Here is an 18,053-nt window from a genome sequence, read left to right as displayed (position 1 = left end):
TTGTTTATTTAAAAGCAATTCTGAACTGCTTTATGTTTTTAAGATGTCTCTAAGTGGATGCCCCTTTCTTTGCTGCTTGCGAGCTTCTCCCTATCTCTGGATCCTTGTCCCAGCCATGTGACTAAATCTGAAATTCCTGTTCTGAGAAGTGATTTTCTTCTAATTTTCCCTTCCTTGTTTCCAATTAAATTATCAGTAGCTTGTTTATTTTACAGATTTATAAACTCATTCACAGCCAAAGCTGTGTGGAATTGTTTCCCAGGGGTCTAGACATGCAGAAGAACATAGTTTAGATCATGCTGCTATAACACTTCAATATTATTTCAGAGGTTCTTCTGTTTGTACACCTCTGCCATGAATTCTGGCATCAGACCCAGCAACAGCAGCCATATAAAATTAGGGCCCCTCCAGACATCATTTTTATTGAGCATTCATTATGATTAATATGAAATCATAGAATCATAGAATCATAGAGTCATAGAGTTGGAAGAGACCACAAGGGCCATCCAGTCCAACCCCCTGCCAAGCAGGAAACACCATCAAAGCATTCCTGACAGATGGCTGTCAAGCCTCTGCTTAAAGACCTCCAAAGAAGGAGACTCCACCACACTCCTTGGTAGCAAATTCCACGGCCGAACAGCTCTCACTGTCAGGAAGTTCTTTCTAATGTTTAGGTGGAATCTTCTTTCTTGTAGTTTGAATCCATTGCTCCGTGTCCGCTTCTCTGGAGCAGCAGAAAACAACCTTTCACCCTCCTCTATATGACATCCTTTGATATATTTGAACATGGCTATCATATCACCCCTTAACCTTCTCTTCTCCAGGCTAAACATACCCAGCTCCCTAAGCCGTTCCTCATAAGGCATCATTTCCAGGCCTTTGACCATTTTGGTTGCCCTCCTCTGGACACGTTCCAGCTTGTCAGTATCCTTCTTGAACTGTGGTTCCCAGAATTGGACACAGTATTCCAGGTGAGGTCTGACCAGAAAATTGGTATTGAAAATCACTCTTTCAATACCAATTGCTCCTGTAAAAGTTTCTGCTTTGTCAGAAGTACATTTATGTCCTGTCACTTTTCATACCACATTTATTTTTTGTCCTGCTTTTGCTGCGCTAAAGTGCAAGAATGTCCCTTCAGACAGCAATAATGCTCCAAAAGAGGGGAAGCATTGCAGAACAACAAATACAGCAGCAGTGAGTGTGGATGGTCCAGTATAAATTCACCACTAAGACATCAAGGGCATGCTACAAAACCAACCAGTCAACCCCTAATTCCTGAAAAATATGACTTACCAACACGAAGAACGAAGTCATTGTAAGACTGATAGTTGATTTCATCGAGAACATCAAACATTTCTATTGCAAAATCAGCCAGTGTACTGAGATGGGAATAAATTGATTTCTTTGCCTAGATTTTTTTTTTAAAAGAAGGTTAAACATTATTTATTCATGTGCTTTCCCTGTCTTTCTCTGAAGTGAAATCAAGTGGCTTCAAACACAATAAGCTATTAAAAGCACATTTTAAAACAAACAAATAAACAAGAAACACATTATTATTTTAGGGACGCGGGCGGTGCTGTGGGTTAAACCACAGAGCCTAGGGCTTGCTGATCAGAAGGTCAGCGGTTCGAATCCCCGTGACAGGGTGAGCTCCCGTTGTTCGGTCCCTGCTCCTGCCCACCTAGCGGTTCGAAAGCACATCAAAGTGCAAGTAGACAAATAGGGACCGTTCCAGTGGAAAGGTAAACGGTGTTTCCGTGCACTGCTCTGGTTCACCAGAAGTGGCTTAGTCATGTTGGCCACATGACCTGGAAGCTGTACGCCGGTTCCCTCGGCCAATAAAGCGAGATGAGCGCCGCAACCCCAGAGTCGGACACGACTGGACCTAATGGTCAGGGGTCCCTTTTCCTTTTCCTTTATGTTTACATTATTATTTTAGAAAAATCATACAAAAGTCTGTCTTAACAACATTTTCTCTGAGACCTCCAGATGGCTTGAGAACCCACCCCTTCCTGTTCCACAAGACCTGCCCCACTGTGGATAAGGCTGGCGGCTGTGGGCCCAGAGGGCTTTAAGGAGGGATGAGACATCCCTTGCCTGCCCCACACATAGAGGACTGATGAGCTAGACTGCCTCACCCCACAGGGGCCCACTCAACCGCTTTGACTGGAGGAATCTATGCTGCTGCAGGTACCCCACATTACCCCTTCTGCAGGGGCAAGAACCCGATCTTTTCGCCTGGTGACCCCTGCACCTTGGCACTCCCTGCCTATTGAGATCAGTTTATTGTTTCAGCTTATTGTTATTTCAACTTTTTGAAAGTCTTAAATAATGGTTGCTCTTATTGATTAATTTTGTTGTTTTTGTAGAGTGGGTTGAGGTTTTTTAATAATCAAACTGTGTATACATTTTATGAAATACATAAAATGGAGAAGGCAACAGCAGGAGAAGATTGTTGCCAACATACTTAGTTTGTGGGCTTCCTAGAGGCGTCTGTTCAAACACTTTGAAGAGCATTTACAGCTGTAACTGCTTGGAAATGCACACTGAAGGCTCTTCCTCAGCATCTGACGAGCAGATGCATTTCCAAATAGTTTCTATTGCAACATGCTTGGAAATGCACCTCAGAATGAACATGCCACTATGTCACATATCTGGGAATTGTTTTGGGGCAATGGCCTCACATGCCAAATGAGGAGGACTCCTGTCAGGCTGGATTCCCCCCCCCCCCCCGCAGAGAGTACACAGGTCTCGTGGCTAGTAGCCATTAGCAGTTATATCCTCTTGTGAGGATATCTATTAATGATACTGCACAATCATAAGATTAAGTGAGATGCATTCCAAACGGAGCCTAATAGCTTGTTAGGTGTTACATTTGTGGGGTTGTGTTTATTTTCACCATTTAATGATATTATTATGCTCAAAGAGTTCACAAGTTTCCAATATTAGCGGTACCACTGAAAAAATACACCATTAATTCAGAACCCCCAAATCATCAAAGGGAACAAAGGGAAGGGTTTTGTGGATAGGTACCTCGGGTTACAGATGCTTCAGGTTACAGACGCTTCAGGTTACAGACTCCGCTAACCCGGAAGTTGTACCTCGGGTTAAGAACTTTGCTTCAGGATGAGAACAGAAATTGTGTGACGGCAGCAGTGGGAGGCCCCATTAGCTAAAGTGGTACCTCAGGTTAAGAACAGTTTCAGGTTAAGAACAGACCTCCAGAACGAATTAAGTTCTTAACCCGAGGTACCACTGTACCAGGAAAAGTATCAAATAGTTCAGGACAGTCTCACTCTTTTCTGGCTGGTATCTGAAGGGTTTGGCCAACTTTTGGAAGGGAACTATCAAATATTCAGGGTGGAAGAAGCTGATCTGAGTCTATCTGAACACTGTGCTAGGACCAGGCAACTGTCCTCATTTCCTTTGGACAGCAGCACCATATAAAACCTCAGGTCTTTAGGGGAAATCTTGTAGCCTCCTGAACTGGAACAGGTCTCTGATAGGTTTGCTTGAAAAACCCACAGGCCAAAGAGACATGGGAATTCTCCGAGAAAGGCTTCCTGCCTTGCTTCCTGTTTCCTAAATCTGAGCAATCCATTAGTATAAAAGTATACCAGCCTAAATGAGTTCTAATAGCATTCTTAGCATCATTTGTGAAAATGCTTAGAGAAGGCATTAAGAAGTAAAAACACATTACCTTGGTGCCAGTAGTTGGCACAAGTCCCACAGCTGCCATGTATGTGCTGCCAATTGTCTTGATTTTTTCAATGTCTTTATAATATTCTTTGTCCATAAGCTTTGTTTAAAACATAAAACTGTTAAACATTACGTAATATTTTAGGCAAGAAAGAAGAGTTTTGTGCAGGCATATTCCTCTTATCGTTTCCAAGCCTTTGTGCTGTCTCACATTTACAACAAATTTCCTAAGGACTTAAGTGAGCTCAAAATGAGATGCTTGGCCATTTTCAAGATACCTGATAGAATTTTCAAAACTCCTGATGTGATTTGCTATAGGCCTAAATTGTAAGATTTTTTTTTTACTGCACAATTAATCTTACCAACTTTTGCTTTACTAGCTTGCTACAAGGAAGTCAGGGGGGATGTAGAAACAGTTTAATAACTTCAGCAAAGAATATCTGACCTGCCATGCTGTATAAACCCAAATTCCTTCCCTACTGGAGTGTTGTAGTGGTGTTTCTGCCTGGCAGGATCCTGTGCTACTCTGGGAGATACCAATTTGCACTAAGAGGGAGGAACACTTTGGCAGGCAGATAAAAGATTACAGCTTGAGTACAGTCAAAACAGTGTTTGGGACAGTATGGAATAAAAAATGGTATATGGTGTGATCTCTCTCTGACTTGGTCAGCTACTGAATCACTGGGGAGGCTTCGCTGAAGGAACGGGTCTCCAATGGGGAAGGTGGATCAGTGCATGTCCCTTCAATCAGAAGCTAAGATGATAGTGTTTGGCCTAATTCTGAATAATTTTCTGTCTTCATAAAACTAGGAACATTTCACTTTTTGCCTGGGTCACTTGGTAATGCCAACTCAATGAGAATGAAATGTAAACTGAGATAATTGTTACGAGTGTGACCTTCTCAGCATGATGATGAGCTTACAAAAATATTCCTGAAAAGGCAGACTGAATGAAAGAATGCTTACCTCATCAAAATCTGCAATAATTTCATTTAAGAGGCGTAAACATTCAACTCCCATGTTATTGCCATCCAGTTCAATGTAAAAATCGTTGAAATTTGGGATGGAAGCAAACATCACTCCCACTTGTGAATAGGACTGGTAATACAGGTCCTGAAATTTTCAAATTATATTTTCTGTTATAGTAAGCTAATACTTGGATCCAGCCTAAATAAGCACTTAGTTTCCAATGAATTTAATTTAAGCATAATAACTTTTCACATCAATGGGACCTGTGTAACTAAATTAGACTGGATCAGGTAAGGTAAAAGGTAAAGAACCCTGGACGGTTAAGTCCAGTCAAAGGTGACTATGGGGTGTGATGCTCATCTCACTTTCAAGCCAAGGGAGCCAGAGTTTGTTCACAGACATCTTTCTGGGTCATGTGGCCGGCAGGACTAAACTGCTACTGGTGCACGGAGCACCGTGACGGAAACCAGAGCACATGGAAATGCCATTTACCTTCCCGCCTCAGCAGTACCTATTTATCAACTTGCCCTGGTATGCATTCAAACAGCTAGGTTGGCAGAAGCTGAGACAGAGCAATGGATGCTCACCCTGTTTCGACTGGGAGAAGCCCAATTCAAGACAACATCATCAGCAACAACTTTAAGGTTGTTGTGAAAAAAGGATGTTGTAAGACTTTGAGCCAGGGTGCTCAAATTATTGAGGGGAACAGGCTTGCCCCTATTGATTCTATTCTCACCCTTCCTCTGTCCCCTAATGCACAAGGGGGTCAGAGTAGATTCATTTGAAGAATGGAGGAGCATGCAAGGCCTCCTTTGTAGCTCCTTGTAAACTTAAGACATTGACCATATACTGACATTTTCCTCTGGAGATTGTGGGGTTGTATCCTTCATCCCAGAATATGGTCTGAAAACTAAGCAACTCTGGCAACAGTCAGTGCCCAGATGGCTGACTGCCTGGGAATCATATGTATACTGTTTTAGGTTCCATGATGGAAGAAAGGCAGGATATAAATGGAAGGAAATAAATTGCCCATCACTAAATTTTATAATTAATTATTAAATGTATATCCTGCCCCTCCTCCCATTGGAGTCAAGGCGGCAAATGATTTGTATAATCTGCTTCTGTTTTGGAGCAGGATTAAAATAAAACCAACAAGCAAATATATTTAAATACATTGTGTATGTTCTGACTTGCTTTAACAGGGAGGGGAGAATATTATTCTTTAATGACTACAACAACCCACATCCGACATGAGATTGTGATCTTCATAAAGCCACGTTTTAAGAATTATTATTCAGCACATCTATAAGATGATTTTCCTCCAAAGAGGGAAGGGTAGTAAATCCCACTTTATATGGTCTATACAACTGTGAAGTTGGCTAGGCTGAGACATGATGATTTGCCCAGACCATGCTGTGAGCTTCATGGTAGAGCAGATGTGAGCCCAGCTCTCCTCATTCCAAGATCAACTCTAGACAGACAACAGGTATACTGGCTTTCTCACAAATAATTCAGCTTAGACTCTGAGTTTTACTGCAGATTTTAAAAAGCACTGACAGATAGGTATTTTGGGGCTGCAATTTGAAGAGTTGGTCATAACTTTTAAAGCACTGAACAGTTTGAGACCAGGAAACCTCAAGGGATGTCTCTAATAGGATTCTACTTATCCACTGAAGTAAGAAGACGCGGCCCTTTTATGTTTCTCCACATGGCATCAGGGCTTTATCTGTGCGGCACCCAGGAACCCTGCCCTCGGATATCCATGGCATGCATCCATCCATCTTTGTTGTGTGTCTTACCCTGTTTCAGGGTATGCCTTGGGCATGGTTCCTGTATGATTCCTCTTTATTTCCCCAGGAATTTGTCTGCAGTTTTCCCTTTGCTGTTATTAATATGTTTTAAAAGTTTAATTTTGATCTGATTTGTGCTTTCAATCTATTGCGGTTTGTTGCAGGAAACAACCCTGAAAACTCATATTCCTTACCATGTTCCTTGGATTAGACATGAGAAAATGCTGTGCAACATGTGCTGGCAAAAGATTGAAGAGAATTCTTTTGTTATCCAGTTTCACTCTTTCCATATCATCTCTCTCTTCTTCTGCCTATGAAAATAAAATGTGCTTTAAATAATAAAAACTGCAGTCCTTAACACACTTGGTAGAGAGGAAATACCTCTGGAGAGTGAGATCTGGTCCACACAACTTGCTAAGTCAAATGATGGGTTACTGGGACTCTGTAAATTTGTCGGCTCCCAAGCAAGGAACGAGATGCTGCCCTGCTTCTCTCCAGCTTTTTCTTTTCCCATGCTGTGCTAAGCCAAGGCCCAAACCAGTGCTCACTGTCATGCTCTTTCTTCACTAACCACAAGAATTAATCAACAAAATAGAAGAAAGACTTGTGCAAAATAAACCTGCTGTGGTGGAACAGAATTCCTGGGTGAATGTGCAAAGGGATGCTGGAATAGATTTGGTTATGTTCCTATATCTTTATTCTTCATAAATCAAACTGTAAGAATATAAGAAGAATCAGAATCATATAAGACGGCCAATGGCTCATCTAGTCTGGCCTCCTGTTCTCACAGTGACTGGCCTGTGGGAAACCAGTCACTTGTTTGATTCTCCTGCAACTGGAACAGTGGGCTGGGTATCTGGCTGCTAACCAGAAGTGGTTGGGGGAGCATTCCTGCATTGGACTAGAATGGTCCTCAGGTCCCTTCCAATTCTACAATTCCATGATTCTGATTCTATTTGGTGCAAGTCTTTGAGACTTCAAGATCCTCTCCTCTCTGGGAGCCCACCTGGGAATACAAGAACAGGTCTGTTACTGCTAGTCCATGAGCACATATGTGAAATTAAGATTTTATTGCCCTGGCAAACATTGCTGCAATACACTTGTTCACATTAAATTGACTTTGGCATTTTACTTCTCATTCACTTAGTTTGGAGAGAGCCTTTTGGAATTCTTCACAATATCTTTTTAAGATGTTTCCTTGAATCTTACTTCACCATCACTGGCTTCCCAACTGGGCAGCAGAAAGGAGGTTAGCCAGGAGCTGTGGCAGAAACCACTTCCCCATATTATGTTAGTTGATCCCTTGCTTTCAACCCTATTGCTGCATCCCATCATCCCAAGCCCTGCATCCAACAAACATCTTTCTCCTCCCTTTTCCTGTAACTTTTTGGTTATGGGAGAAAACAATTTTACAAAAGGACCACATTCTACTTTACAAAGTCATCATTTAAAATAGAACGACATAGTTGTTGTTTTAACTGGAAAGCTACATTGCTTAGCATATTGTGCCAAACCTTTTCAACACTTCAGCATTTTACAGACTAGAAATGCAGATCTCTTAAATATTTATTTCTGCCCTCATCATTTACCTTTGAAATAAGCTTTCTGTTCTTGCTGTAATTTAGATAGGTCTCAGGCAGAATCAAAAGGTGCACCACAGGGTTAGATGAATAAGAATGTTATTTATTTGTATTCTAGGCTAAGGCCTTTGTCTTCCATCTCATAGATGTTATTGACATTTTGTTTGTTTATAGTTTGCTCTCATTCTTCCTGCTCAGTTTCCAGAGATGCAAATGTTACTTTTGCCTTCCTTTATTGGGGGTGGGGGAAGCAGTATTGGAGATAATGTGAAATGATTTTTAAAAAATTAAATACAAAATCCAGATGCTCAGCAACAAGAGGGAAACCTCACTTGGCAAGCTGCCAAAAGCTAGGGAAGTGTGTCATTCACAGCTCATAGGAACCCTGTTCAGTGTGCTGTGGGATTAGATACAAGAAAGGGGACCCACTCTCAATCTGAAAAATATGAACATACTGGTTTTTTTGAAAACAGCAACTATTCGAGTACTTCTTTTTAAAAACATCCCTGAATTTTTATTGATTGGTGCTGTCCTTCATTTTGTGATTTTTGGTGGTGGGGGAGAGGAAGGCTGGGCCCCCAGCTTCAAGCCTTCTCTGAGATCTCCTGCTGAAACCCTGGCATGCCACTTCTGGACAGGGTAGACTGAGCACCACAGACCAACGATCTGTATAAGACATGTTCCTCCCTTATGGTGATTTGTGGGGAGGATCCTAGGCACACACCCAGCCTCTGGTACTTAAAAATCTGCTGCCAGGACCCAATAACTGCTTTGCTTCATTAAAGGGAGGCAGTAGCATCTTTACAATCACCTAAGACTTATTTCCATATTCAGCAATGAAAGCGTGTCATAGAATAATAGAATCCTAGAGTTGGAAGAGACCACAAGGGCCATCCAGTCCAACCCGCTGCCAAGCAGGAAACACCATCAAAGCATTCCTGATAGATGGCTGTCAAGCCTCCGCTTAAAGACCTCCAAAGAAGGAGACTCCACCACACTCCTTGGCAGCAAATCCCACTGTGTCATACTGAGTAAATGGGCAAAACCAACTAGTTTGAATAGGATTGGAAACAAAGGATCAAGAATAAAAGTGGTCACTCGCAGGTGAGCAAAAACCAGCAGAGTTACTGTATGGAAATGAGACCAAGTGCGAGTGCAGGACTCAAGGAAGCAGAAGACCAACATTCAAAACAAATCCCCTCTTGACAGCCTGGAGGGCAACTGACTAGGCCTGTGGGCAAGGATGGAGCAGCTGGAGGCCCAGCTGGAGCTGAGGCTGCTGGCAGAGGTTAAGCTCTCAAATGAAGGGAGCGGGGAGCTAGCAGCAGCGAGAGGGAAAGGAAGGCAAAGCAAAGCTACCTGGGAAGGCAACTTGGGGCTGGCATGCAACTACTCATGCAGGTACAGCCTATGTTTATCACCACATTTCCACACCCATTTCTTGCTAAATTAAATGGTTTTTATAGCCTTGTATACAGTAAGAGGCAACAGAAAAGAGGAACTTCACATTGTGCTTTAGAAAGGGGAAAGTTTCCTTGCCTGCATAGCCCAGAGGTAGTCAAGACGTAGCTTCAAATCCACCTGCCTGGAATGAAGTGCCAAAGCGCAGGAAAACAGCAAGATGGCCAAGATGGGTTCATAGCCACGAATATAAAAGGAGCCACCCCTTTAGAAAGAAAGAAAATGTGCACATAAACTTTCCTTTCCTTTTTTTTAAAAAATGTCATTTTCAAAATGTGCTTGAAATAATAAAATAATAATAATAATAACAATTTATATACCCCGCCCATCTGGCTGGGTTTCCCCAGCCACTCTGGGTGGCTTCCAACAAATATTAAAATACAATAAAATGTCACAGATTAAAAACTTCCCTAAACAGGGCTGCCTTCAGGTATTTTCTATTTTTTTTTAACAGAATTTATTAGCGTTTTCATAATATAACACAAACCCAAACCCACACCTACAAATACAAAAACAAATACAAATACACATAATGCCAGGATTCTTCTTCTTGTTTGTATACCTTACATAAAAAAAAAATTCTAGTTCTGAATCTTGACTTTTGACTCCCCCCGCCTTTTCACCTTCGGTTTTAAATCGATATACTACTTTCCTAACATCTTTTCTCTATATATAAAAAAAGAAACTTTAACTTTAATTAAAGATAACACCATTATCTTGATCTTTCTATTATAACAAAAATCTTAACCAAATATTCTTATAAAGACTAAACTTATTTCTTCTATCCTTTATCATGCTGCTTTTAACTTAAAATTCAATATCTCCCTACTTGTTTAAAATAAACTTATAATTAACAGACTTCACTCTCCGATTTCAGATACCATGACAGACCATTTGGAATATACATTTAATACTTCAACCCACTCCCCCTCTGTCCATTGTCTTTCTCTGTCTTTCACCAGAACCGGATCTCCAATTCTCTTCTTCTAAATGTCCACAGATCCAGGCAGCATTCACAACAAACCTTGCATCAGGCTTCAGGGTGTCCATCACTTCTTTTTTGGGCTCCTCCGTTTCTTTGTACCATACTTCTTCTTCTTGTAGAAATCTTAATTCCATGTCCCTTGCCCCCGAGCTCCCACCTCGGGGTCTGGATATTATAAATTTTCCCGTTCCGGGGCTGCCACCCCCAGGAATCGGTTCCTTTTCCCGGAGTTGCCCAGCCATTTCAAACCATCCTTCAAGCACCCCTCCCAGCTCTTTGCCAAGGTTCGATTCCATTGTGTAAAACTTTTGAAAAGCCTCCTCTGTGGAAGTTAAGTCCATTTTCTTTAAAATCCCACACAAGACTTGTAATTTCCGATCAAATAGTTCCAGCTTCAAGACAGTGAGCATTTCCTCATCTTTTAAACCAGAGTTCAATACAAGTGCGAACACAAAGTCCAGCATTTTGAAAGGGAGGGTGGGTATCAAATTTCAGCTCCTGTCTCTTCCTTCCTTTGTTTCAATTTTTTCCCACGACAGTCCAAATCGTCGCCATTTTTCCGAAGCCGGAGTGTAAAGACCAAAACTTCAAATGGAGATATTTTTCCCCAATTAATCCTCAAAAGGAAATCTCAGCAGTCTCAGTTTTCAAATTCCAGATACTTTCTATCGATTATTGTAGCAGCAGTCACTTAAACTGGTTAGTTTCTTTCATCTCCCGAAGGGAAGGGAGGCGGGCTGCCTTTCCTCTTTCCCCCAGATCGTTCCAAGATTAAAAAAAGTCAGTCAAGTACTCACAACCACTGGGTTCTTATCAGCTCGTTAAAGACAGGTAGAACTTAGACGCTCATCACAGGCTTTGTCGCCGCATTTACATCCCGGTTGGGGCATGTCCCCTATAGCCCGGCTCCGTCGTCCCTTCACCCCCACTCCCCCTTTACAGGGGGAGCGGGGGAAGGGTTCGGAGCCACAACGGGCACAGCCGGGGAGCCCAGGGTGCAGGACGCTCTTCCCGCACCCCAACCGGAGCCCCGCTTTGCGGTGGCGGGGCTCCTAACCCCCGGGATGGACTGGGCGCTTCGCAGCCGAAGCAGCCCACGACCACCCGCAATGGCGTCGCCGCCGGAAGTCGCCTTCAGGTATTTTCTAAATGTAAGGTAGTTTATCTCCTTGACCTCTGATGGGAGGGCGTTCCACAGGGCAGGCGCCACTACCGAGAAGGCCCTCTGCCTGGTTCCCTGTAGCTTTGCTTCTCGCAGTGAGGGAACCACCAGAAGGCCCTCGGTGCTGGATCTCAGTCTCTGGGCTGAATGAGGGGGTGGAGACGCTCCTTCAGGTATATAGGACCAAGGCAGTTTAGGGCTTTAAAGGTCAGCACCAACACTTTGAATTGTGCTCGGAAACATACTGGGAGCCAATGTAGGTCTTACAGGACCGGTGTTATATGGTCTTGGCGGCCACTCCCAGTCACCAGTCTAGCTGCCGCATTCTGGATTAATTGCAGTTTCCGGGTCACCTTCAAAGGTAGCCCCACGTAGAGCACATTGCAGTAGTCCAAGCGAGAGATAACTAGAGCATGCACCACTCTGGCAAGACAGTCTGCGGGCAGGTAGGGTCTCAGCCTGCATACCAGATGGAGCTGGTAGACAGCCGCCCTGGACACAGAATTAACCTGCAACTCCATCAACAGCTGTGAGTCCAAAATGACTCTCAGGCTTCATGGGCACTTCATGGGCACAGTTACCCCATTCAGGACCAGGGAGTCCCCCACACCCACCCGCCCCCTGTCCACCAAAAACAGTACTTCTGTCTTGTCAGGATTCAACCTTAATCTGTTAGCCGCCATCCATCCTCCAACCGCCTCCAGGCACTCACACAGGACCTTCACCGCCTTCACTGGTTCTGATTTAAAAGAGACGTAGAGCTGGGTATCATCCGCATACTGATGAACACCCAGCCCAAACCCCCTGATGATCTCTCCCAGAGGCTTCATATAGATATTAAAAAGCATGGGGGATAGGACGGAATCCTGAGGCACCCCACAAGTGAGAGCCCAGGGGTCTGAACACTCATCCCCCAACACCACTTTCTGGACACGGCCCCAGAGAAAGGAGCGGAACCACTGTATAACAGTGCCCCCAGCTCCCAGCCCCTCTAGGCAGTCCAGAAGGATGTTATGGTCAATGGTGTCAAAGGCTGCTGAGAGATCCAGCAGAACTAGGAAAGAGTTCTCACCTTTGTCCCTAGCCCACTGGAGATTATCGACCAGCGCGACCAAGGCAGTTTCAGTCCCATGATGAGGCCTGAATCCTGATTGGAAGGGATCCAAATGGTCCGCATCCTCCAGGCGTGCTTGGAGTTATTCAGCAACCACCCATTCAATCACCTTGCCCAAGAATGGTAGATTTGAGACTGTGCGATAGTTGGCCATATTGGCTGGGGCTAAAGATTTTTTTTTTAAAAAAGAAGCGGTTTAATGACCGCCTCTTTCAGCAGGTCTGGGAAGACTCCTTCACAGAGGAAAGCATTCACCACCCCGCGGAGCCCATCGCCCAGCCCATCACTTTTATTAGCCAGGAAAACAACAAACCTCCATGAAATCCTTTGTACACTACAAGTCTTGAATCCCAACCATCTTAGAGGGAGGAATCAGTGGCAGCTGCCATCAAAGAAGGCAATGGCTGGTCTTTCTAGATTTGTGGAGAAGGGAGTAGGAGCCTCCTCACTTCTCACAAGTGCATCTGCCTCTCTCCTGATTCCTCTACTGTCATCTTTCGCTTATGCTAGGTTGAAATGCAGGATGAAGGAAATGAGGAGCTGCACTGAAGTCTTTTACTTCAACAATAATCCCAGTTTATAGCAGTGCTGGAGGCAGATACCAGACACACAAAACCATTATTAAGATTATCTATAGAGTGTCATCAGTATAAAGGCATAGTTACCGGTAATACATGAAACAGAGAGCTGCTTTGCACCAAGGACCTTACAACCCAAATTTAGACAGAGCATGGGGAGAGGAGAGAGGCAAGGGCAAATGCAGTTTGCATTGACGTGAACTTTGTTTTAGTTATGAATGAGGACTATGCCCCTAAAGGCTAGTTTAGGCCTGTACTTCAACTTCTCCCACATACATTAGAATCTCTACTTTGCACTGAAGGTGTGGGGGCAAAATATGAAAACAACAAAACTCTTCCTTAATTATACAGTGAACTTACCCCACTGCTTTTCTGTATCCGCTGAGTTCCAAAATGACTATGTACAAAATTGTAACAAAAAGCAGGAGGATCATTTTTGGCAAGGAAGATACGCGTAGAAATATTGCCAGGGTCAGAGTCCCCACAACGCAGGAGAGAAATGCATAATGGGCTGCATCGCATGGAAGTTCACTCATTGTCTTATTTGTCCCACCCAAAGAAATGATAACTATGGAGCTGCTGGAATTAGTACTCCAGACCCAAGGCATACATCCAACCTAAGGGAGAAACAGAGTTGAGAGCTGAATGAAAAGTTTCAACAGTGCATGTTCACACAAACACACGTCCTCCATTTGAAGACAACAGGATTAGGGGTGAATCTAGAAGTGATGTGTTATTTGCAATCAAGTCTTTAAAAAAAACAGTTATACCACCTTTCATCTGAGGATCACAAGGCAGTTTACAATATAAAAACCACAAAAATACATAACATGGTAGCAAACAAAAATAAAAGTTTTTGTGGACAGTTTAAAAGTCTATAGATAATAGTCCAAAGGCCTGGGAGAAGAGGAATGTTTTCACCTGAAGATATGAGCCTCCCTGGGGAAAGCATTCCACAAATGGGGAGCCACTGAGGAAAAGGCCTGTTCTCATGTTGCTGCACTCTGGACCCCAGAAGGGCCTCAGAGGATGATCATATCATGTTTATTTATTTAATGGAGGACATTCACACCATTGGATGCAAATCAAGAATAATTTAATTAATACATTGCAGTCATTTGTGAAGCAAAACCTTTGAAACAAGATCCTCCAAGTTCCTCCATTGCTTTTATCAAACTATGAGCCCTTCAATTCACAAACTAATTTGGGAAATGTAGTGACTGGCTGCACAGGATGATGAACTGCACTCCACCACAAAGGTGAGATGCATCTGTATTTCAGACTTCCAGGTGACACTGGAATGGCAGACGGAGCACGAGCCTGTTCTCTCTGACAGGCTTGATCTTTGCTAGGGTTTAGGGGAAGCACAAAGGTGATGTGCACCTCTTAAAAAAAAAAACCAAAGGGGGATTTTTAGGCTCTTTGGGGTCCTGCTGCCTGAGATGCAAGCTCTCTTGTGCTCCCCAGCCACTCTGAAAGGCAGGCGGGGGGGGGGGAGATCCAGTTGCCGGATAAAGGCTCCATCACAGCCCAGATAAAGCCTCAAGCTCCAGCTAACAGCAGTTACCTCTCCAAAAAACTGCAAAGCTGAAGAAAATCTTTGGATTAAAATTTGGATTGATTTGGCAACCTGATGGGATGTTAAAAAGGAAGTCCATCCCAACTGTCGATTATTTTACTCAGCATGGGAACACTCCACAAGTGTAAAAGGATGTCTATTTGACTTTTACTTCAATTTTTTCTTTTCTGCTTATGACTGTTTATCACTAAATACCAATAGATTAAATAGTCAAGAAAATCTGGATAGAGGACTTGACTTTGACCTTATTAAATATTATTTTATAAGGTCAGTTTATTGCAGTGCTGTGAAGATAAAACTATTTCTTTGTGCTATTTGGACATGAGTAAACCCCTTGGGGATCTGAGCACCCAGGTCAGTTTTGGGAGTTGAAATTTTGCGAAATAACTTTCTTTTTGCCTTTTCTTTTTATTTTCTTTATTTTGAAACTTCAGGCATTGAACTTGAAGCTTGAACTTGAAGCACTGAACTAGACATATTAAAATTGCCCCCCCTTTTTATTTAGCAAAAAGTTGAGGCATTAAATTTGAGATCTCTGCTAGGAAGCTGTGAATAATATTGAAGGACTTGGCTTGAACATCATTGTAGATACTAATTAAAAGATATCCAAGATATATTTTGCAACTTGACCTGCCATAAACTTGGAATCTTCTCTATTATAATCTCTCCCCCCCACCCCGCCTTTCCTTTTCACTATTACTGTTTTGATTAATTCGGGCCAGTGGGATTTTTTTTTAAACCACCCCCTGGGAATACTCCTGAATTGGGCTCTGAGAAGAACCTAAAGAAACACCCCACTGAAAACTTCAGATTCCTGGCTCTCTAGTCTTGTCATTTTGTTTTATTTTTTATTTATATTTGTCCTGTGGGTTTAATATTTTATATTTGATCCCTGGGCGAAGTGTACCTTTCCCCTTTATTTGTGGGGGGAGGGTTGAACCTGTTTTTTTTTAAGGTGTTATTTGGCTGGAGTATGAAAAAGAAAAGAAGTTCATAAAGTAAAACCATCTTACGGGTTTTCTTCTCTCCCTCCTGTGCATTTGGCTACAGAAGATAACAGGAAAGGCTATAAATAACATTTTCCTTTGTGAATTTTGTTTTGAGAACAGTTAGTTCAACAGACAAAGTGTTTTTAAACAGGGAGGCATAGAAGAGAAGGGGGAGGACATTGGTTGGTGGGAAGTTGTAACTGCATTTGGGAATTTTTTTACTGTTTTCTTTATGTTAAAAAGAGAAAGTGTGACATGTAGTGGATATAGAAAAAACCACAATGAATAGAATTTGTGCTATAATTGGGAGAGATTGTGTTAAATAATTAATTAATAGAATTTAAATTACTGAATTATAAATATTAAAATATGGCAGCAAGAAAACCTCCAACACAGGCAGGAGCTTCATGTCAGAGAAGTTCCCTCACTGACAAGGATAGATCAAACAGGCACAGAGGTGGAGGGAAGAGAATGCCTCAGAGAGGAGGGAGAAGTGGGGAGTAGCAGGAATGTGACCTCTGTACAGAGTGAGGCACAGTGAACTGGAATGCAACTGGCAGGCTCTAATGAAGACACAACAGAAGGAGAGGGGGAGATCGGAGGGGTGGAATCACTCGGGAGCAGGAGGCTGTCGAAGCTAGCCAAGAAGAGGGGGGCTGGAAGGAGGAAAAGGTGGGGGATTTCCTGTTGGGGCAGGAAAGGGAGAAATTGCCATGTTTCGGCAACTGGATCATCATCGGAGGACTGACAAAGCTCTTACCGAAGCTCCTTGTAATGTAATAAATCTGCAATAATTAACTACTAGAGTCATGGGGGAGAGAAACCGCATCCCGACACTTCAGCAACAACTCCGGCACAGGGGAGAAGGGGCTCTGCCCAGGACATAGAACCAAAAATTGATACTGCAGATATGATTATGGATTTAAGAAAAGATATAAGGGAGAATGCTAAAATACTTGGGGGGTCAGTTAGACCAGAATACAAAGCTGGTACTGAATATGACAGGACAAATTAAAGAACTGACAGATAAGATGGTAGCTTGGGAATAACAAGACAGGACCTTAAATCTAAGACAGAGTCTAGAAGAAAAGAAAAAAATGAGCACAGGCAGAGGGGAAAGATTTAAGAAAAGATCAAGAGAAATTGAGGGAGAAATCAGCAGAAATGAAGGCCTTGCAGGAATCAGCCTGGGATGCAACAGCATTTCTGGAAATGTACCAGAAGGAATTAACTTCCGGGAAATTCCAGAAGAATCAGAGGAGATATAAGACTTAAATTAATCATGGAGCTGTCAGAATAGACAGGGATTTAGGAAGAACTAATGGAAAATGCAATAGACAAAATATTTCGAGTTAAATTGAGTTATGCCAAAGAAAAAAATACTGCCAGGAGATTGCCTGGTAGTTTTTAATTCACATGCAATAAAGGAAACAATGCTACAAATGAATGATCAGAAAGATTACAAATAGGAGAACAGAATATAATCATCCTGAAGGAGATTCATTCTAGATTACTTTAAAAAATGAGCTAATTACCAATTTCTGACAGACGCATTGAAAAGCAATCAGATTCCAAATAGATGGGAATTCCTGGAAGGAGTTTCCTTGATATATAATGGAAGAAACAAAGGTGCAGAGATATATCAGAGGCGCAGAAGTTGTATTGGAGAAAATACAAAAAAGAATTAGAAGTGAAGCCCTTGACAGGAGGAGAAGGGGAGGGAACACCAGAGGACACAGTTGAAAGACAAAAAGAAGTAGAAAAGTAATAAGATTCATAATTAGATAATTAGAAATAATAAAATTTTAAAATAAATTATAATGATTGATTAAAAAATATTAACTTGGAATGTAAATGGCCTTAATAGTAAGGTAAAAAGAAATAAGATAGAACATGTGTTACAAAAACAGAATTTAGATATAATTTGCTTACAAGAGATGCATGTAGCTAAAAAACACAGAAGAGTCTTGAGAAATTAAAGAATTGGAATGGAATTCATAACCTCCGATAAGACAAAGAAAAGAGGAGTGGTACTATATATAAAACCTGTAAGGTTTGCATGATGGTGCCTCACGAGTAATGGAGCAGGAGCCCAAACAGTCTTTTGCAGTTTTATTGTGCAAACTATTTACAATGCAGAGCTACAAA

General features: G+C 42.3%; 1 protein-coding gene across 5 annotated transcripts in view; it reads right to left on the bottom strand.

Moving 5' to 3' along the window:
• ADCY1 (adenylate cyclase 1) overlaps positions 1-18,053 on the bottom strand; it is a 185,276-nt gene that overhangs the window by 16,436 nt on the left and 150,787 nt on the right. For 2 of the 5 annotated variants that reach the window (XR_004427643.1, XM_033165091.1), the window contains exons 13-18: positions 13,698-13,954; positions 9,577-9,703; positions 6,652-6,768; positions 4,665-4,811; positions 3,701-3,799; positions 1,294-1,408 (exon numbers count right to left, since the gene is read on the bottom strand). Coding sequence is in view for 2 of the 5 variants with exons in the window: in XM_033165091.1 (XP_033020982.1) it covers positions 1,294-1,408; positions 3,701-3,799; positions 4,665-4,811; positions 6,652-6,768; positions 9,577-9,703; positions 13,698-13,954 (862 nt within the window). In the remaining 3 variants the exon portion in view is untranslated. Of the gene's footprint in view, positions 1-1,293; positions 1,409-3,700; positions 3,819-4,664; positions 4,812-6,651; positions 6,769-9,576; positions 9,704-13,080; positions 13,266-13,697; positions 13,955-18,053 lie in introns of those variants that run through there. The other 3 variants (XR_004427644.1, XR_004427645.1, XM_033165092.1) reach the window with 3 other exon arrangements.

The sequence above is a fragment of the Lacerta agilis genome, chromosome 12, assembly GCF_009819535.1.
Source record: "Lacerta agilis isolate rLacAgi1 chromosome 12, rLacAgi1.pri, whole genome shotgun sequence".
Lineage (NCBI taxonomy): Eukaryota > Metazoa > Chordata > Lepidosauria > Squamata > Lacertidae > Lacerta > Lacerta agilis.
The sequence above is the reverse complement of the archived record's forward strand: the minus strand, read 5'-3'. Positions and strand labels throughout refer to the sequence as shown.